Source organism: Lepidochelys kempii, chromosome 9, assembly GCF_965140265.1.
Source record: "Lepidochelys kempii isolate rLepKem1 chromosome 9, rLepKem1.hap2, whole genome shotgun sequence".
Taxonomy (NCBI): Eukaryota; Metazoa; Chordata; order Testudines; family Cheloniidae; genus Lepidochelys; species Lepidochelys kempii.
In genome coordinates, this window is record NC_133264.1 from 79,119,869 (window position 1) to 79,142,341 (window position 22,473).

The 22,473-nt window shown below is 42.5% G+C and overlaps 1 protein-coding gene across 1 annotated transcript in view; it reads right to left on the bottom strand.

Moving 5' to 3' along the window:
* AR (androgen receptor) overlaps positions 1 to 21,919 on the bottom strand; it is a 108,725-nt gene extending 86,806 nt beyond the window's left edge. The window contains exon 1 of the mRNA XM_073358843.1: positions 20,694 to 21,919. Coding sequence (XP_073214944.1) covers positions 20,694 to 21,919 — 1,226 coding nt within the window. The remainder of the gene's footprint in view (positions 1 to 20,693) is intronic.
* Positions 21,920 to 22,473: the final 554 nt, after the last annotated feature.

Consider the following 22,473-nt stretch of genomic DNA (forward strand, 5'->3'; position numbering starts at 1 on the left):
AAACCAATACACATATGCTTAATTTTACACACTTGGAAGTCACAGTGCCTAAAGTCAAGCACATGTGTAAGGACTGAACTCTAAAGGATCAACTACAGGAACCAGGGGGAAGTCACCTACTCTCTGTAATCCTCCGTTTCCTCCATCTGGAAAAAGGCGAATATCTACTTGGCAGTGGTATTCTGACGCTAAATGAATGGATGTCTGCAAAGCGTTTTGAGATCTTTAAAGAAAAATGCCATATAAATACAAAGTATTATTACTATACTTATTACATGATGTGTTGAAACTGATACTTCATTTAAAAATATGAAGTTTTAACCAAGAGGAACTTGAGTTTATTTGTTAGTGGAACAAAACATAAACGTATTCTGTAGCTATAACCAACACTACCTTAATAGGTTCCTCCAACAGCAAGAGTCACAATTGACTTATAAAATGAGTGAAGTAAAGACAAGTGGATCCTTAATGGCTCTCTCCCTTTTCTTTGACACTTACTTGTCCCAAATCAAGAGTCCTTAGATGAGAGAAAGTGGAGTTCGGAATGGGCATGTCACACAGCAAGCACAGAGTGGTGCTAAAGGCTAAAACAGAGGTAGCAGAGGGATATGGTGAAATAAAATTTATATCAAGAACGCTTGAGAGAAGCCTTTTGCCATGTCAGCCTTGTCAGGTTCCTCCTATTTTAATGTGCTTAATCATGTCATCATTAGAACTAATACCTACAATTAAATTCCATAATGTGTTACTAACTATTCAAGCCAAAGTCAATTATGGTTTTGACTTTAAACCTGAATGTAATTGTTTTCTTTGACTAAAAGAAAACAATGCTGCTGTTTTATTTTGTCTGTCATTCCGTTATCAAATCCAGGAGTGGATGAGAGGGTTTAAAAAAAATATTTGAACTCAAGCGTTCATTTAAATAGATAATAAAAATATGTGGAACATCTAAAATAACCCCTCGTACATGAGCACATGCATACAACATATATACTCGCACACAGTGACACACACAGAGTTATACCACAAAAGAGACCAGATTAACGGACACAGTAAGAAGGAGACATTCTCATGTTTAACATTATAATGAAGAATCATTCTGTTATTAATTTTACAACTGTCAGACCCAACTGTGCCATGACTGGTATACTCTGCGCAAGATCACTTATTCATTGGGCTTATGCAAGGTGAAAGACAGGGCAAGATTTGGCCTTTACTGAATTTTTATACCTACAGAGATTGAGTTGATTTCTACATTGCTGTCACTTTTCTTTCACTCTAGGCATTGTTAAATATTACTACAGCCTTGCTAATTTCAACACCCCTGGTGCTCCTAAGGTGAATGGAAATTAACCTTTTTAGCCTGGTGCTGCTAGGATAACACACCCCTAGTCTCCCAGCCATCTTTTGGAGACACATTAGATTGCCTCTAGTAATCTTGCCATATCATGCAAAAAAAAGCTGCAGACCAAGAGAGGAGGACACTTGAGAGACCACATAGTAGCATCCTACAGTCCTATCCCTGTCAGAGGACATGAAGCAGACCAGCCAGAATCTTCCTTTTAATATCTCCAGCTCCCTCATCAACACAGCCAGAGACAGCACATTCTTTCTTCCCTCACCTCAGCCAGAACTTTTCCCTGCAATTCCCTACCCATCCCTCACAGGCCTCATAAAGTTTAGCCGCACATGTAGGGCAAGCTATTAGATTTTTCTTCCTGGGTTGGTAAATGGTGGGGAGGATTTCACAAGAGCACAATTCTGGAATAAGGGTTTTGGAATGACCAGTGCAGTTTGAATAGTTATAAAAAAATTGTCCTCTCTTTAAAAGCCTGCTCGCACGCTCACTCTATTTATAAAGCACAGTATTCTGTGAATCCCATTACCATTCTGAATAGCATTAAATCTGATGTTGAGAAAACAGTCAGGGAAGAACAGGTTGGCTTTCAAGATGGTTGGTCATATTCCGACCGGATTTTCACCCTGAGAAGGCACATTGAGAAAGGCTTAGAATATCAGCAGAAGATGCTTTTTAAATTCATTGATTTTATGGAACCATTTGAGAGTGTGACACAGACCAGTTGGCAAAGTGGTCTCTGTTGTTTGCAAACATCTCTCACCTCAGACCTGACAAACTCACTATACCAAACCCATATCTTACAGGATATTTATCCATAAAGAGTAGCAGGTAAGGTACCTACAGAAAGCTCATGACTTGTCAAGGTTCATAACCACTGTGAGATATATGAACAGATCATATTTAAGGAATGATGTATTTTATTGAAAGCATTCTTTATGGACTTGGAGTCTCCAAGAGATATTGTGTCTTGGTGATGGCCCAGGTGGGCGAGAGAGTGTTGTTACCCCACCCTGTTTGGCGGGTGATGCAATGTATGGCGCAATAGTTTAGCCTTGTGCAATACTAAGACTTTGAATGGGAAACCATCAGAGATGACAAACATTTTAACAACATAAAGGTTAAAAAAAGAAACTTTACAAGACAGTCTGTCTGACTAGAAACAAAAGGCTGTTTTTGGTGTAACACATTGAAGGGGGAAGCACTCTGTATCCATTTACTGAGCAAACAGCCTGTGGAGCACAGGGGGCTTTCACGCATGTTTGGATCCTGGTTCTTCAAAACCAGCCAGCTCTGCAACAGGCTGAACTTTGTGGGGAGGGAGAACCTACTCTACTAGCTAGGAAAGGTAACTATTGATAAGTCTAGACCCAGGTTCATGTTTATTATTTTGTTTTGTATTTGTTTGCACCACACTCTAATTTCTACTTAATTCCTTATTCTTTTTTAAACAACCCTCCTTTTGTTTTGTTGTGAATGCTCACAAGTACACAGGAGCAGCGGTTTAAAGTAAAACCGGGGTACACTACTGTTGGTGCAGAGGATCTGGAATTTCTGTGAGTAGCCAGTGTCAGGGGCTGTATATCACAGGGGAACAATCCAAGGGGGCTCAGGGATTGGGGTGCCCCTGTTGTTAGCCTGCAAGGAAAAGTTAGGGCTGGCAGAGCTCAGAGGAGAGAGTTTGAGCGGCTGAAGGGCTGGTGCTGCCAAGGAGCTGACACCCAGCTACCACAAGCACGACTCCTTCTCGCTGGAGGCCGGGGTAACATGGTGACTGACAATCGTAGGTGCTCTGAGACTCATCACAGGTGTCACAGATAAGCTCTTTGGAAGATCCTGAGATGCTAAGGAATCCCAGCAAAGACTGGTACTATGATCACAGCTTTGTATGACGAGTCTGTGTGCTGCATTAGGACAAAGAGCGGAGACACAGAATGGATTAAGACTATTACTGGGGTAAGGCCTACTATCCCCACTTCTTTCTGCACCGTCATAGACTTTGTGATGTGAAGAGCAATGGCTGCTGCCAAGGACAGACAGCAAGGGGGAAAATGGGTTGTCTCATGTGCCACAAGGCAGAGGAGACTCTGAGTCTACATACATAAATTACCTACAGGAAACCAGAAAAAAAATACAACCCGGTAAAAAGCTGCAGTAGAGTTATCCAAAATCAGCACTTAATTTGGATAACTGCCAACCTTTTTGAGCTCCAGACTGGGTTTGCCTTAAACCAACTGCAATCTGAGTATCAATCCCTGTATATTCTCAGTGTCACTTTGTTATTCTTTTAATTGTCACTGGACACTTGGGAAATCACTGGGATTCATTTGATGTCATTACATCAAAATGTTAATTTGTACGATTCCCCAGCTGGCTCCCCAGCAAACAATTTTGCTAACCAAACATCCTCACTAAACAGGCAGTGAATAGGACATCAGGCAGCTATGTTGTTTTCCACTGAACTGGAGCGGGGGGTGAGGGGGGAGGCGAAAGGAAAAGAAAATTCACTGGTGACCTCCTCATTCTTGAAACAAAACTTCTGCTTTCTAGTCTAAAACTCTAACTGGAAGTTCATAAGGCCACCTGTTTCCCATGCTTTAGCAGGTTTAGCAGGTGATAATAATATCTAGCTCTTATATAGAACTTTCCATCTGTAGAACTCAGTGTTTTACAAAGGAGGTCTCATTATCCCCATTGTATAAGCAAGGAAAATGAGGCACAAAGCCGTGAAGTGACTTCACTAAGGTCACTCAGCAAGCCAGTTGCAGAGGTTATAACAGAACACAGCTCTCTACAGAGTGTCGGTGCAGTGTTCTAGCCTCTTGGTCACATTGCCACTCCGTGACAGTTAAATGCTAACTCAGCTGCAACTAAAAGGGCTATTGAAAGTTATCAGATTTTGTTTTTTAAACTCAAAACGTGGGATTTACCTCTCACACAAAATAGCAAAATGAACTTTTTCAGTCAATTATTCAGTCATAATATATTTTCTTATATCCTACCATAAATGTCTATGCAGAAGATATTGAACCACAAGACAACTACAAGAAAACAAATGTACTTTTGTATACTTGATTAAATGACTTTGTATCCTATTACTCATATACAAAGTTTACTCTTAAGTTACACTTTGTATTAACTGTAGTTTAAAACTCTGATCCACAGCAAAACAACAACTGTTATTCCTTGTAAGAACCCGGATTTGCATGCTGAGGGCTCATCCTTGATGATTGTGGATAAGCAGGTACATTCCACATTGAATACATGATTGGGGCATTCATTACATTTGCTTTTGCCCACCACCTCCAGCAAAACCGCAGCATCCAGCTACTCCTATCCTTTACACAACAATTGTCTGCAGCAATCAGGATTCTCCAGGGCTGAATAGGAGAAGTGGAAAGCAAGCATAAGGTATGCATAATGGATCATTATAACAAACTGTGCTGCCAAAGGGTACAAAATAAATATGGTGTCATGTACTCAATTGAAAATAAAAGGAGTACTTGTGGCACCTTAGAGACTAACCAATTTATTTGAGCATAAGCTGAGCATAAGCTTTCGTGAGCTACAGCTTATGCTCAAATAAATTGGTTAGTCTCTAAGGTGCCACAAGTACTCCTTTTCTTTTTGCGAAGACTAACATGGCTGTTACTCTGAAACCTGTCAATTGAAAATAAATCTTTAGCAGTGCAGCCATTCCCTTATCTATTTAGGGATCAATCAATCTATATTATCACTGACAAAAAAACTTGGGTAGTGCAGAGTTGAGATTGCCCACAGGTATATATTGTGTCCTTCCAGAATGTTGAGTTAGCAAAACCCAGACTTGTGAAAAACAGGAAATGAAGATTTAAGTGACATGTCTATGCAACCAGAACTCTGCCCCTCTGGAGCTGGCAACAGCTACTGGGAGTTATCTGCATGCACTCCAGCTGTGGTCATTGTGTTAGGTGTAGTTTCACTGAATGATAGAGGGATTAGTTAGAGCAGCTTAGCGGAGCTGTGACTGTGACATGAGGTAAACGGCAGAGAGGGGCTATACGCCTCTGAAAAGCTGAGTCTCTCTCCTTGATCCCTGTATGTGTGATCAAAGGAAGGACATGCTTGTGTACCTTGAGATATCCACTATGTCTCATTTCACTGCTGAGTTGGGTCAGCTGTGTCAATAGCAGGGCAGAGGGGTCTTCTTGCCATTGGGATTGTCACTGGGGCAGTTAGGTGGAATAGGAGTGTGGCCCATGAGTTTAAGGATGGGTAAAGTAAAATTATAGTGTTTGATAACATTGTGTGCACATGAGTGAAGGGATTGAAGAGACTGTACAATTTAGCAGATGTGGTGTTATTTCTGTGGAGTAGGCTAAAGACATGTCTGCACCACAAATTTAAGTCAACCTCATTTACGTTGGCATACAGCTGCCACAGTAATTACATCACTTGTGCGTGTCTACACTTTCACCAGGAGCGCTTGCACTGACTGAACTGTCAGAGTGGGGCATTGTGGGGGACGGCTTCTGAAAGCCAGCAACAGTCAATGTACGCAATGCACTGTGTTGACCAAACTACATTAACATTGACTCTACGCCTTCCATGGAGGTGGAGTTATTAAGTCAGTGTAGAGGGTGAGTTATGTCAGTGGGAGCAAAATTTTTGTGTACACACTTACATAGTTAGGTCGATGTACACTGCCTTGAGTTGACGTAACTCTGTAGTGTAGACCAGAGCTGGGAGTTTGAGTGCAGGGCATTCAGAAAAGTGCAAAGGCGGAGTCTGAATGCTTACTGGGGCATTGCTCAAAGAGGACAGAGTTAAGGTTCTTCAGGCACGTACCTTAATTCTGTACTTCCTGCTTCTCAGATGTTTGAGTGTTGCTGAATTCCTTCCCAGGGAAGGGCACAAGACACCACCAGGCAATCTGAACTCTGTGGTAACCAAGCTTTTTGTCAGCAAATTTCCATGTTTTTAAACAGAAAGAGAAACGTTGGTAGGAGTTAGTACTCATTTAGGTAGTTGTAGTTATCAGGTAGATTTGCAGCTGAGATGCTACTATGGCTAGGTAATGATAATAATACTCTTAAGGATCCAGGAACTAGAACCCAGGTCGGCAGAGTCTAAAACAGCTGTTGGTCCCACAGTGCCACCAGGAGGCAACGCAATAATACACCCAGGGAGCACTGTTGAGAGTAGGTGTCACAGAAAGTACCACCCAAGAGACCCAGGGTGATGGTACTCTGCAGCCCTTTGATTGGCCAAATGCCCTATTTAACTCCGGGGTTGCCCTAGGAAGTTGTGTGGGCAGCCATACAGACTTTGGCTTACTGCAATGCCAGGCTTTGCGTGATATCTGTGCTCTGACTCCAACCTCATTCCTGCTTCTAGCCTTGTACCACCTCTGGCCTCACTGTGACTCTGACTCTTGCGATTCCTCCAGTGCCTGCTTGGAGACTACCCCCTAGTGTGCAGACCTCAGCCCAGCTGTGACCACTAGGCAAGACTGCCTAGCCTCCACTTCCGTACAGTACTTAGCTTTTGCATAGCACTTTTAATTGGTAAATCTTAAAAGCACTCTACTAAGGAAGGAAGCACCATCATCTCAATTGAATAGATGGGGAAACTGAGGCACAGACAGATGAAGTGAGTTGGCCCAGATAATCCAGCAGGCTAGTAGCAGAGCTGGGAGCAGAGCTCAGGTTTTATTATTCCTAATCAACTGTCCGCTCCACTAGGCTACACAGTTACTATCTGAGTCCTAACTGCCTACACCCATACACTTTGCTACAGTGGAATGAGGATAATGGTCATGCTTTGAAAGGTATGAAGTGTGTAGCTGCTAAATGGATCGATGAGAGAAATCTCAGACATGGTCTATATACCCGAAATGTGATTGTTTTATCATAGGGTGGTTACTGTAACTTTAACCACATGAGAGAAGGTTGGTATGTATCTCTCCTTCTCCAGGCCCCAACCCCCATCTCTCACAACATATCCACAGGGAGTCTGTTTAACATATCCACAGGGAGTTCCTCAAGATTTGCTCAAAAAGACAATGTTAACAGAAGTCAGCCAGTACCTCTGCGATCCCTGCCCACTTCACTCTGTCTGTTGGCTACTGCATTGTGAAATGCTCCTGTCATAAAAAGGATTTTGTCCAGGTTATTACCCTACAAACATCACTTTTGTAAGTCATTCCTGCATTGGAGGTCTTATATGGTTCAGATGCTTTCCAAGATATTTTAGTTGCCAATCCATGGCAGGGCTGTGGAAAAGGAGGGGAAAATGAACCAGACATGCGGGAGACTCTTGCCACTGTGAAAATTCATCAATCCATTGTTAGTCCGATCATATTCCAGTAAGTCACACTCTGAGTTCCCTTTCAACCCCACACAGTAAGTAACATGGAGTGAAATGCGGCAATTTGATTTGCATTCCAACAATTGCTACTATTGCAAAACAAGAGGCACACACAAGGATGGCACTCCTGCACCAGTCAGATGAGGGCATAGAGACAATATGTTTGCATCTGTTTAATGATTGTTTACTGGAAATACATTGTCTTTCACTTCAATAGGAAATGTATCCGCCCTTCTTCTCACCTTGCACACTGCCTCCTCAGCTCCATTTGGGAAAAGAAGCAACAGAAAAGAGGCCACCATTCATGCAGCAAACCTTTGCTTTGCAGCAGCCACAGTCTATGTGTCCTAGAGTTGCTGCAGGACCATCAAATTTAAAAGGAGACTGTTAGGAACAGAAAATTACATTTTATTTGATGGCAATAGGCTATGGAATCCTTCACCTCTGGGTCACCAATTCAGTGGTGGGCCAGATGGGCAGTGATCAAAAGCTGTCACCATCTGACAGCTGTTAGGTGGGCAGCAAGGAATGAGTTTACAACCTCAGTTCAGTTCTCAGAGTGTATATGTCCACATCGCAAAAACCAGCCTAAGAAACTGGCAGTGACTTTGTTGGCAGCTTCAAGCTGAGGACTGAATGGGACAAGGGACTCAACTCCCCCTCTCCATCTTAAAGTTGGTTTTTTCCAAGTCAAAGCTGAGATGTATTCACAGAGCAATGGGTGCTGGGGAAGGCTGCACTGCAGCTCCCTGTGCTGTGATGGGCACTTCAGCTTCTTGGGCTGTCACTGTGGTATTTTCAACAGCATAAAACACACTTTACATTAAAAAAAATAGTTTAAACAAAGCAGGGAAAGATAGGGCTTCACAAACTTTTCAGCTAACTGAGTTCATCTTAAGGACTGCCTCCTTCTTAGGGTACATCTACATTTTCAGCAAGCGGTGTAATTTCCAGCTCAAGGAGACATCCCTGCGCTAGCTCTCATCGAGCTAGCATTCTAAAACTAGCATGTAACCATGTTCGCTTGAGCGGCTGAAGGGGCTAGCTGCCTTGAGTATAATCCCATGCAAGACAGCAGGCACATACTCATGGCAGCTAGTTTCTCCAGCCACTGTGGCTACTGTCTATTTTTAGCATGCTAGCTCGATCGCAGGTAGTGAAGGCATGTCTCTTCGAGCTGGGAATCACTCCCCCAGCTCTAAGTGTAGACGTGCCTTTAGTGTTGCCCTTGCGGGATAAAGTCTTTGTGTCGTGATGCTGCATCGATTACAAAATATATTCAGAACGGTTAAGTTTTAAGGATGCTAACCTGCAGAATGTGGGACAGATCCAGAAAAATCAGCACAGGTGATAACTCTATTATGGACTGCACACCGCCTTGTAATGTTCTAACATTAAAATGCTCCATGGGGAAATTTACCACATTAGCAGAGGTTCTGCACAAGGCTTACAGACTATTAATTACTAGGGCTGTCAAGCGATTAAAAAAATTAATCACGATTAATTTTGCGATTAAAAAATTAAGCACGATTAAAAAAATTAATTGTGATTAATTGCACTGTTAAACAATAATAGAATACCATTTATTTCGATATTTTTGGATGTTTTCTACATTTTCAAATATATTGATATCAATTACAACACAGAATACAAAGTGTATAGTGTTCACTTTATATTTATTTTTTATTGCAAAAAAAGAAAAAACAAAAGAAATTTTATTTTTCAGTTTACCTAACAAAAGTACTGTAGTGCAATCTTTGTCATGAAAGTTGAACTTACAAATGTAGAATCATGTACAAAAAATAACTGCACTCAAAAATAAAACAATGTAAAACTAGAGCCTACAAGTCCACTCACTACTACTTCTTGTTCAGCCAATTGCTCAGACAAACAAGTCTGTTTACATTTACAGGAGCTAATGCTGCCCGCTTCTTGTTTACAATGTCACCTGTAAGTGAGAACAGGTGTTCACATGGCACTGTCGTTGCTGGTGTCACAAGTTATTTACATGCCAGATGCGCTAAAGATTCATGTTTCTTCATGCTTCAACCGCCATTCCAGAGGACATGCGTCCATGCTGATGACGGGTTCTGCTCAACAATGATCCAAAGCAGAGCGGACCAACACATATTCATTTTCATTATCTGAGTCAGATGCCACCAGAAGAAGGTTGATTTTTTTTTTGTTGGTGGTGGTTCAGGTTCTGAAGTTTCTGCATCAGAGTGTTGCTCTTTTAAGACTTCTGAAACCATGCTCTACACCTCATCCCTCTCAGATTTTAGAAGGCACTTCAGATTCTTAAACTTTCAGTTGAGTACTGTAGCTATCTTTAGAAATCTCACATTGGTACCTTCTTTGCATTTTGTCAAATCTGCAGTGAAAGTGTTCTTGACACAACCAACATGTGCTGGGGTCATCATCAGAGAGAGCTATAACCTAAAATATATGGCAGACTGTGGGTAAAACAGAGCAGGAGACATACTATTCTCCCCCAAGGAGTTCATTCACAAATTTAATTAACGAATGATTTTTTAATGAGCGTCATCAGCATGGAAGCATGTCCTCTGGACTGGTGGCCAAAGTATGAAGGGGCATACAAACGCTTAGCACATCTGGCATGTAAATACCTTGCAATGCTGGCTACAAAAGTGCCATGCGAATGCCTGTTCTCATTTTCAGGTGACATTGTAAATAAGATGCGGGCAGCATTATCTCCCATAAATGTAAACAAACTGGTTTGTCTTAGCGATTGGCTGAACAAGAAGTAGGACTGTGTGGACTTGTAGGCGCTAAAGTTTTATATCGTTTTGTTTTTGAGTGCAGTTATGTTAAAAAAATCTACATTTGTAAGTTGCACTTTCAGCATAAAGAGATTGCACTACAGTACAGTACTGATATGAGGTGAATTGAAAAATACTATTTCTTTTGTTTGCCATTTTTACTGTGCAAGTATTTGTAATCAAAATAATAATATAAAGTGAGCACTGTACACTTTGTATTCTGTGTTGCAACTGAAATCAATGTATTTGAAAATGTAGAAAAATGTCCAAAATATTTAATCCATTTCAATTGCTATTCTGTTGTTTAGCAGTGTGATTAAAACTGCGATTGTGATTAATTTTTTAAATCACGATTAATTTTTTGAGTTGAGTTAACTGGAATTAATTTAAAGCCCTATTAATTCCTATTTATTATTTGTACTGGCATGACACCAAGGAGCCTCAATCATGGACTAGAACTCATTGTGCTAGGTGCTGTACAAATACAGAAGAAAAAGACAAAAGCTTACCAGCCAAGTATAAGATTAGAGACAGAGACAAAAGGTGCATATGGAAAGATGCAGGAGGGAGAGGGAGACAAAATGAAACAATATTAGTAAGTATGATAAGCAGCAATCTCAGCAGACCAGCAGCCTAAGCATTGTCAAATTTGTAGTCATCATGGCAAGGGAGAAGTTTAAGGAGGGATATGAAGGACAATGAGGTGGCTTTGTGGATGTTTTGGGGGAGTATACATCACTTAAGTGCCACTTAAGCCCATAGCTCTTGTGTGGAATGTCAGCACAGAGGTGAATTTAACTATGTTTGATTGGTCAGAGTCATGCATCTACTGTACAGTTCCTTGGGAGCTATCAGAATGGCTCTAAGGAACAAATAGTTTTCACTGAAGTGGAATGATCATTTTACAATGGAACAGTTTGCCATCAGAAAATACTGATTCAACAGCATCCAAAAAACTTTTTATTTTATTTTATACTTTTATTATATAAATTACAATAGGAAACTATTAATTACCAGACCATTTACCAATTATAAAATAATTTACACATGACCAGAGTAGCAATTACCAATGAGCACACCAAGTACCAATTACCAAACCAATGAAAATAGCAATTACCAACTAGAATAACACTTACCAATTAGAATGCCAATTTCAAAACCAAGTACTGTACCAATTTATAAAAGAAAAGAAAAAAGAAACTAGAAATAAAAAATTGATATGCATTTTATTATATAATATCATTTATACTATAAAAGTCAAAATGCTTTGACTATATTATGTCATGTTGACTTTTATATTATATTATAAATTTATTATATAACATAACATAAAACTTGAGTTGATAAGGTTGAAATGCTTCATTTAAAATTTATCAAAATGAAATTATTTTGACCTCATCAAAACAAAAGATTTCAGTTAGGTTGACAAAAATGTGTTTAATTTTTTAAACGAAATTTGGAATCATGTTCTGCAGGAAGTTTCAAAATTTCCAAAGTTTTTCATTGTGATTTGGAACAATATTTTTTTCAAAATTTCAGAATTTTCTGCAGAACAGGAATTCAGTTCCAACCAGCTCTAGTTTTTACTACTGCACTCACCTGAACTAACCAGTTTCAATTTCTGGTGCAACTCACAGTGAAGCACTGGTTGTAAATCGTTATCATTCTCCTAGATTTACCACAAAGCAATTAAGAAGGAAGGCGGAAGCAAAGACTTCCCATTCTTTCTGCCATTATCACAATAACCACTGCCAAATATAAATCTTGAAATAAAAACTTCAGATATTGTGGGTATGTTCTCTTCTCCGTGTGTGTGTAAAAGAATCCATAAACATCTCAGCATTTCTCTCTGCCGCGATGAGTTGCTCTCGCTCCCCTTGCTATTATCTATTATCCTATAAAACTGGAGACATCAACATCAACATCTGTAACAACTGGTTACATGGAGACATCAACATCTTGAACTGACCCCTATTCTCTTTATCAGGTAATATGACAGTCCTCTTAGATCCTCCCCTCTTCAGTGGTGTCAGATTTCAGAGGAACAGCCGTGTTAGTCTGTATTCGCAAAAAGAAAAGGAGTACTTGTGGCACCTTAGAGACTAACCAATTTATTTGAGCATGAGCTTTCGTGAGCTACAGCTCACTTCATCAGATGTTTACCGTGGAAACTGCAGCAGAGTTACTTTCATGGATAACATGCCTCCTGTGTAAAGTGAGCCCAAAAGGCCAGTTTAAGTGGAGCTGATTATTGTTCACTTTGCCTTTGCTGAGTTGGTGTCACAATCCCAAGAAGGTGTTAGCTCACTGGCGTTGTATGAAAACACATACCTGTCATTAAAATATCTTTTCATTTGAAGTCTACCAATATACAAAGTTACAATTTCCTTCTTCTCTGTTATAAAACATAATTTGACTTTATTTAAAATGTATCTTTCGTGATATATCTCCCACTCTTTTATTGTTCCCGCCTCCCCCCCCCCAACCATTTTAAGAGAGAACATTAGGGACTCTCTAACCTTCAAACAAAAGCAACAAATCCTTTGCATATTTTCTAATTGTCTATGCTTAATACCTCCCACCCTTGTTGGAGGTTCCAATAATATGCAAATGGAAGGTTTATGACAAGGCAAAGACTAGCTGAGCTGTGCAACATGAAGTGCAGTCCTTAGTTTTGTAGTAGAGGAACACCTTATGAATACCATAAGCACAGAACATGAAAAGAAGTAAAACTGTACAGGTTGGGAATAGCTGTCACAACCTATTTGTTTACTATTATCTATATAAAGATAACAGCTAATACAAGACAGAATTCTCATACTCAGTGCTACTGTAGCTAAAATGGATCAGAGTTCTTAAGTGCTATTATACATTATTTCTCTGATGTCTTTGTGAATTCCCAGCCACTGTCTTCTATACTAAATGTGTTGTGTACAGATTACCCTTTTGTTACATCCTGGGTTTGAGAGGAAACTCAAAACAACTTGTCCATTTTACATGTCAGGTATGAGTGTTTAGAATAAATTTCTTACAGGTGTCAGATCTCAGAAATTCAAAGGGTGACTGAGAGCAAAGAGATGTTTTGTTTTTAATTACACCACGGGATTCTAAGCACAGCAGGCAAGGAGGTTCTAAATCTTTGAATGAACAAAGCTCTACATCACACTGGTTTATACCCTGATGCATCTACCCTCCCTAACTGTAGATTTCCATACTAGCAAATTCAGAAGTACTACTTGGAAACAAAGACAGAAAGAAATATTTATCATTTCATGGTAAATGATATTTACCATAGTAACAACTGAAATCACACAAGCAAAAAAATCATATGGTGGGGGGAGGTGGACAATAATAAACACTGGAAGCAAATACTTTTCCTTCACTCATCAGTACAGACATGAGAGCCTTTTTAATAGCAGAGGAAAAAACCTACAAATGTGAATACTCCCAGCAAAATGACAGTCTACTTAATTCCAACACCAGCCTTCTCTGAAAATCATCAACCAGTTCATAAATAGAAGAGGAATCAAATGATTTACGTTATTAATTTTATGGGCCCTGCTGCTGCTGCAACATAGCAACACCAACATGCAATTTCTGAGTGTCTCCTGCAAGGTACTGAGCACCAGAGCGCTTGTGCAATCTGGAGATGCCTGAATTGAAATTTTATCTGTATGCCTGCTATAAATCACATGAGCCATCCTTAAATAGTGGCAGCGGGAAACCTGCTGCTGCTTTATAACTGCTGTCAGCTGAATTTAGAAGACCAAATGTTAAAAAGCACACACCAATCTAAATGAACAGTGAGAACAAAACAAAATCAACACATCCAAAACACAGAATAAAAGAAACACACAAAACACAAATAACCCAAATCAACCAACCCAGCAGGGAACTAAGTAAACAGCCATCTCTGCATCATCCACTCTAACCCATCAAACACCAACTCTGAGAGACCAGACACGGGAACAGGCAGTCTCACTACCGGCCCTGAGTACAACAGCAAGAGCCTACCAGGCAGGCTCCAGATCACGATGAGCTATGGCTAAAATTTATCCTAAGAGCAAGTTTAAATGAGACCTTTAAAGTGTCACCTGGTTTAGTTTCCTACCTTACATGGTGACCAGATTGATTTCATAATTCATTAACTCATCCCTGATAGGTGAGTATCTGGCCAGTGACATACCAGTTCACACGTAAAACGACTGAACAGTTCTTTAAATATACAACAGGACTGTGATCTACTCCATCCACCCTGTGCTTAAAAAAATATTTTCCTGGCTATTAGTGGAGAACACATGAAAGCCCTTTTCTAATGATTACTACGTGGTAAGGAAAACTCAGTTCAGGGCCAGCATCAACCCCATAGCAAGGCTGGTGATTTTTCCTTTTTTGCATTTCATTGGTTTGCAAACACAGTGCCTCAGGCAGTAGGTAGGGAAGGGTCTTGCCCAGGGCTCCAGAAGGTATCAGTGTCTTAGCCAGGTTTAGGACTGCTGTACTTTCGCAGGGGCAAAGACAATATTAGTCAGGCAGCTCAGGACATAAAGTTTGACTGCAGAAGACTTGAGCATAGTGTTGTGAACACTGAAGCGCTACATGCTCTGAACTAAGGGCCTGATCCAATGCCCACTGAAGTCAATGTGAGTTCTTCCAGTAACTCAAGCGGGCTTTGGATTGGGCTCAAAGTGCTAGAGACAAAACAAAAATCTGTCCAAGTATTATTCTACTTGAAAATGGGCCAAATTCATCCATGGAATAACTCTACTGAGGATAACGCGTGAATTACAGCAGGGATTATTCTGATCTGATCTAATCAATATATAAACTACCAAAAGTTGCCCTTTGGTACCCACTGGCCTATTATGCCATAAAATGATTTGTTCAGCTATCTTTTGTTATATTTTTTAAAGAAGAAAACTATTGGCAGAAAATAACAGACCCTACAGAACTCAATTACCATCATTAGCAAATCATATCCCAGGAACCATCATTATCAATAATGACTTTTCACTGGCCTCCCAATCTCCTCTGCTAAATAACAAACAAACAAACAAAAATCTATTTAGTGCTCACTGAAGCAATAGTTTGCAAGCACTTGCCAGAGCCAGGGATAATGCAGGTAGGCCCCGGGCAACCTTCGTCCTATCCAAAAGCTATTCTAGTGCTTTAATTCCTGATAAGTATCCCCTGTTATTTAAGACCTTAGACTTTCCTAAGCAGAAGCTGACAGTGGCACAAAACTGGTTCTGTGACATGAAAAAGTGCATACACTCCCCTGTGAACTAGGCTGGGACCATTAAGCTCATTGGTCACTAGTGGCCTGGGGAAAAGAGAACCCCAGGCTCAACCTTCAGAAGTGTTAGGGACAATTCTGCAAACATGCCATACTGTATTTTTAAAACTATAGATGCAACCAAGAGCTCAGATTTATTACCAAATAATCAGTCAGACATCACTGAAACCACTTCAGTATTCTGAAAGGAGATGGAAAGTGATAATTAAGGGCTGAATTCCGAGCACCTTAAAAACTGCATTTTTTTTCTCAAGCAACAACTGTCTTTGAAGTCAGTGGTCTCCTGCCTAAGAAAACACTACGCAAGGACCTCTGGATCTGTCCCCTGAGGTGTAATCAAATAAACCAGATACTTTGACAGTGCTGCAAAATGACAGCCTGCTTTCTTACAGGGACAAATATGCTGCGGTTGTCCAGGTGTAGATGAGGGCAGAATCTGCCGCAACGTTTTTTTAAAAAACAAAACAAAACAGGTTAAAAAAGGTGGTGAGGAGGGATTTTTTTTTTCTGTAACAAGAGACAGGGTTTAGCACATCAGTGATTTCCACACTTACCTGGAATCCACTGTACACTAAATCTCTTTTAATAACTGTGGACTTTGAGAGCATATGAGAAAGCTGGCCAGAATGGCAGGTTTCAGAAACAGCATTCTTCCATGCGCCACTTCTCTTCAAAAGAAATATTTACATAATATTACCATTTGCTTGAGCAGAAAGGTCATAGTAGAAAAACAGGGGGGTCAATCGTGCTCCCATGAAAGTTGATAAGAATGTTGCTACTGAGCAGGTGCAGGATTGGGCTCCTTGAATTCTAAAATAACCTTCCTTCACAGTCTCATACGCACACAGAGTGGAATACTGATTACTGTTAACGTAAAAGAGTTTAGGAACACGGAAAAACCATCTGGCTCAATATGCTTGCCTCTTTTTTGGTTGATCTTACTAACACCTTTCTGATTTTATTACCAACTACCTAAATCTCCTCCACCCGTAACAATTATTATTATAATAATTATTTACCATTTGTATTACAACAGCACCCACGGGCTCCACGTAAGATTACGGTGCCATTATGCTAGATGCTATATTAGTAAAAGAGTCTCTGCCCAGAACAGATTGCAATTTAATTTAAAAGAGGATATGACAAGTGGGTGTACCTCACAAACAAATGGACAGGATGAGAAAAAGGAGCGGAGTGATACTGATAGGAAATGTGGTTACAAAGACTAGCTATATGCACAAGTAGACGTTTCTGAGTCAATTATCCCTTCAATTTACTTATAGTCTTTGCTTCCGTCACCTGAATAGTGACTAATTCCAGGAATTTATTATTTTTGTGTGAAATAAATCTGCTCAAATCCCTTACTATTCTTAGTTTCTAATTTTCAAGTCATGTCTTTTGGTTTGTGAACTTTCTGTCCTATTAATATTTTTTCTAGCGATCCCTTTCTTAATTTAGAAAACCTCCACTGTCACCTCAAATACTGTAAACAATTCCTCAGTAAATGAAACATCACTATGAGAAAAAGCTATTAATCCACAGAATAACAAAGGCTTAGATGAATTTACCGTTTATAAGTAAATGATGCTGGAGCAATGACATGCGGCATGTGAAAAGCCTCAAGACCAATCCAAATGGATTAATACTTTTTGTTTTGCCTTTTTAATGTTTCAGTGAATTTAATGTACTACTGTGAGTCCAGCAAACTGAAATACTCTTGTTTATGGTAAGTGATACAGCACAGGCAGCATTAATCTCAAGCTAGAGGGACCAACCCTTCAGAATAAGCACAATAGTTCACCTCTATTAACCACCCACCCCTTGCCCTGTCCCCAGAGATAGCCAACAAGGGGGGCAAATGGTGATGGTGCTTTTTATAGGTGGGCATCCCAGCATCACAGGAACCAACACACTTCATAGAAGTGACTGAGCAGCCATCAGAAGGTGCCATTCAGTGTGCTAGATTCAAAACAATGACACAGTGATACACAGGAGAAAGACCCTGCGTCCCATCAGCCATCTCTTAAGCCATCCGAGCCCTCCCAGATGGTTTAGAGCTCAAATAATCTATTTTGGTATCAAAAATAAAATAAATTGAAAAGCATGACACAGACATGATATAACAAAAATAAAACTATAACCTGCTAAGAAGCAAAGGGGGAAATGTGCTGATGTTTTAACGTCATGTATGCAAAAAAGGAGCAGAATAAAAAAAAGATTCAAAATGTAAAAATGAAGACACAAATTCGAAAGAGAACTGGGGACAATAAGAGAGAAGGAGACCAGTAACAGTGAAGTGAATGGATGAAGGTCCAGCTTGATGGCACAAGGTAGGATAGCTCAGGGGAAGAGGGCTGATAGCAAAGCATTCCAAAACACCTATTACTACTCCTTTAGGAAGACTCAGCCCACCTCAGCATCTGCTGTTGACCACAGCGTGAATGTAGGAGGATCTGGGGCTCTACCCATGTCCTCAGAATGGATGACTACTTCTCCTTGGGGCTGCAGAACACAAGTGGGCACATTAGCTGAGTCCCTCACCTAGCATCAAAGAGAGTGCCAAGAGAATATCTTGCCTTGACCTCAGGGTGAGGGAAGAGGCTCCCTGTGCAATCCATCCTACACACTCTGTGCAATACCAGGCAAGTTGTGAGCCTCGTTAGCTAATGATCGAACCTTGCTTTGGAAATGTAAAGTGCTGTAAAAGTGCCAAGTGTGATCATTACAGAGGGACTTGCTCACTGGAGGGAACTGAGGGAAAGAACTTTGATACAAAACCGCTGTAGCTCCTGTGACTCTCTGCCATCACTCGGGCTATTGTCTAAGAAACTGATGTATAAATCACAGCCTCTGTCACAACAATGATTGTCCATTCATCTGTTATCTGTTCCTATCTAGAAGTAAATTAAAGGCAACTGCACACTACAATCAATAGGCAGTAAGTTGTTAACGGTAATGGAGAATCTCATCTAGATGACAAATAACTTTGGCAGGATTGAACTGTACAATATTAGCAGCGCCACACAGAAGCCTCATTCCTCTTTACTTAAACACAGTTAAATTAAAACCGAACACAAAGTGGCATATAAGTCCCGTCAGTATCATTCACGGTCAGATGCAATTTAAATAATTACATGTACTATATGGTTCTGAGAAATATTATCTGAAGTAATTACATTTAAAAAAACCCTGGCCCAATGCTGTATACCTTCATGCGACTATTCTTTATTCACGTGCCATCTGTGGTTATATTGTGAGCAAGGACAACACACGTTGAGTAAGAAGTCAGCAGGACTGGGCCCCATGACTTCAAAGTCATGCCATCAACTGACAAAAGTTATGACAAGTAATAATTTAATGCCCTCATTCAGCTCCAATTACTTTCCACTGACTTCGGTGGGGTCTGCACCACAGTCCCAAAGAATACTCTGCACTTAACTCTCACCCCATTGGCACTATCTGTGCAAGTCAGACTCACTTGAACATTCCCTCGCTTTTCCCCATTTTTGTCACATCCTTATTTTTCATTTAAAACATTTCAGTATATGTAGTGCTCACGATAGCTGCTGTGTTAGTCTCTCAGGTGCCACAAGTACTCCTTTTCTTTTTGCGGATACAGACTAACACGGCTGCTACTCTGAAACCTGTCCTTTTACACGTCGTATCAAACACTAAGCGTGTGACCAGAGTTAGATTTGAACTGGCCACTGAGATGTAAAAATGCAGCATAGCCTATTATTAGTCCCTCAGCCTTCCAGGCACCATAGATTTATATCCCTAATTGTACTGATAGCATCAGGTATGGACATTTTTTGCCATGACTAACAATGCATTGAGGTGCCCATGGCTTCAATGTTACTTTTACCTACTTCAGGCAGAGTGGTTTACTTCCTACTTTGGGCTAGATTTAAGGGATCTAGTGACAGGACCATGGGGAACTACTCTCAGTGAATTCCTTCTTGTAAAATATATTAAAACTGCCTTCAGATTTCTTTTGTTTGTTTGAAGAGGATACAGAGTACTCTCGCATGCAATCTTAGTAATTGCTCCTGTAACTACATTAAAGACACAGACTTTAAATCTGAAGAAGGTATTATTATAAGAGCAAATTCACTTAGTTTAATTTCTTCCAGTGCTGTGATCAGTCTAGGGTTCTACTCACAAAGAAGACTAGTGCTCAGAGATTTTTTTAAAATCTGACATTCAATGGGATCTACACTAAAAATGTACTGACCTGAGTACCAGCCTGTTAGTGCAGATACATAACTAATTTAAAGGTAAGTAATAAAAGAAGTGTGGATGGTTATATCATCTTACCATGTCCTGATTTTTAGAACAGCAATGCAGGCATAATCTCTGAGTCACAAGGAGCACTGCTATAATATTAATCAGGGTAAAACAAAAAGAAACCCACAAAACTATTACTCCATGTAGGCAGCCAAATCAAATTATGTACTGAGATTATGAGTTATGACCTCGAGTAAGCGCTCAGTGCAAACCATCACCTTTTAATGAGCAAACCCCTTCCATGTACTTTATGCTCGATTATCTGAATCCACTTCATAACTCAGACTGAACAGCGGTAGCCCTCTCTCCTAAGAACTTGGTCTGGGCTTTTTAGAGGGAATCAGCACTTCACAAAGGCAGGGAGAAAAATGTCCACTAACTTTTATAAGTAATTTTTTGCTTAAATAGCCAGGGCAGCTAGTATATTATATGCACCTGCATGCTGTCCATTCCCCTAGCAGTGCCTTTTGGGACAGTCTGCTCGCAGCTGTCACGATAACCTATATTCACGGGTGTCTGGTACTGGTTTCCGATGCACAAAGTGGTTTTGCTGGATTGACTTTTCTGGGAAGATACTACTGACAGGGCAGAGGGTCTTCCTCTGCACGTGCCAGTGGGTACTTACCGCATTTCCCCAAAGGTCCCGGCATAGCCCTCCATCCAAGGGGTGAGTTCGCTCTTGATGCAACCGGAGGCAGCAGAGTAGGACATCCTGCCCACCATCCCTCCTGGGTACCACACGTCGGATGGGAAGTCGCTCACTTCTTGCCCAGGTGGCCCCTGGCTTCGCCCGCAGCCGAAAGGGCCAGCAGCCGCCTCTGCACATGGGCCGTAGAGCTGCCCCTCCTCTGCGAAAAAGGAGTGCCAGGCTGGGGCCGAGGCAGGGCAATGGGGCGGCAGGCTGGCCATGTCCCCCCCGTACCTGCACTGGGCAGCCCAGGCGTTGCCGGGCCCGTAGTCCAGGGGCTTCTCCAGCTTGATGCGGGCATGGGGGGCGAGCGCCAGCTGGAAGTTGTAGTAATCGCGACCCTGGAAAGCAGCGGGCTCCTCCAGGCCAGGGGAGCCCTTGTACAGGGACAGGCTGTGGGGCACGTCTATGGCCAGCACGTTCTCGCCTGGCCCGGGGCCGCTGCCCGCGGCCGAGTGCCCTTTGAAGGAGGCCGGGCTCATGCCCGGCTCTTCCAGGAGCGCAGCCCCCGCTGGGTTCTTGCAGTCCCCGAGCTGGGCGCCCGCTGCGACCCGGGAGTGCCCGCCGGGCAGGGCGAACATGCAATCCTCCCGGGGCAGGAGCTCGCCGGGCGTCTCCAGCGCCTCTACCCCCAGACCCATGGAGGCGGACACGGCTTTGCACAGCTCCTTGGCGCTGTCCCCCAGAAAGTCCTCCTTGGCCGCAGCCACCTCGCCGCGGCTGCCCCTGGCCTGGGCCTCCGGCTGCAGGAGCTGCAGGGCGCCCGCTTCGCCCAGGATGTCCTTGAGGTCCCCGGAACAGCCCTGGAAAGCGGAGCCCACCAGGGACAGAGCCGCGGAGGGGGTGACAGCGGGGCCCCCGTCCTCAGGCTGCAGCCTCTTGACCGCCGGGGCGCACTGGCCCTGGGGATGCTCCTCCAGAGCCAGGTACGCGGGGGAGTCCGGTTGCTGCTGCCGAGGGCTCTGTTGCTGCAGGCGGGCACCGGGTTGGCACTGGGCGGAGGAGGAAGGCTGGGGGCTGGTGCCCGGCTCCTCTCCGGGCGGGCCGGCGCCCGGGCTCTGGAACACCTCGCGGACGCTCTGGAACAGGCTCTGGAACGCTCCCCGGAACGTCTTGCCCGCCGGCCGCGCATACACGCTGCCGAGCCCGATTTGCACCTCCATCCCTGCAGGGAGCCCGCGGGGCAGTCGGCCGGGAGGGCCGGGGTCGAGCGCAAGCGGCGGGCGGAGAACGAGCCTTTTGCGGTCCTGTCCCCTCTCGAGCCGCTCACTGGCTCGGGTCTAGCACCGGCTTTGGCCAGCGAATCTCATCCTCTCCTGCTCACTGCAGGCACCACGCGCGAGTTGGGGGTGGGGAGGGAAACCCTGGCACTAGCAGGTGCCGCCGGGATAGGACCCTCCCGACTGCTGGAGCTGGTGGCTGTTCTTTACTCTTTTGATCTGTGACCTGGAGAGAGGCAGGAGAGTGGGGGGAGGGGGAGACCGGCCCACGTCGCAAAGCAGGTCCCGGGGCTTTGCAATAATTAGTCCGGTAACTTTTAGGAGGGAGGAGCGCGGCGCCTTTTTACAAAACGCTGCTGCGGCCGCAGTCGACGTCTCTCCTCGCAGCCAAGGGGAGGGAAGCGGCCGAGCAGCCGGGTGACCCGACGCTAAAGACAATAGCGACCACACACACACACACACAAAGGCCACAGCCGCAGCTCCACTCCCGAACGGCC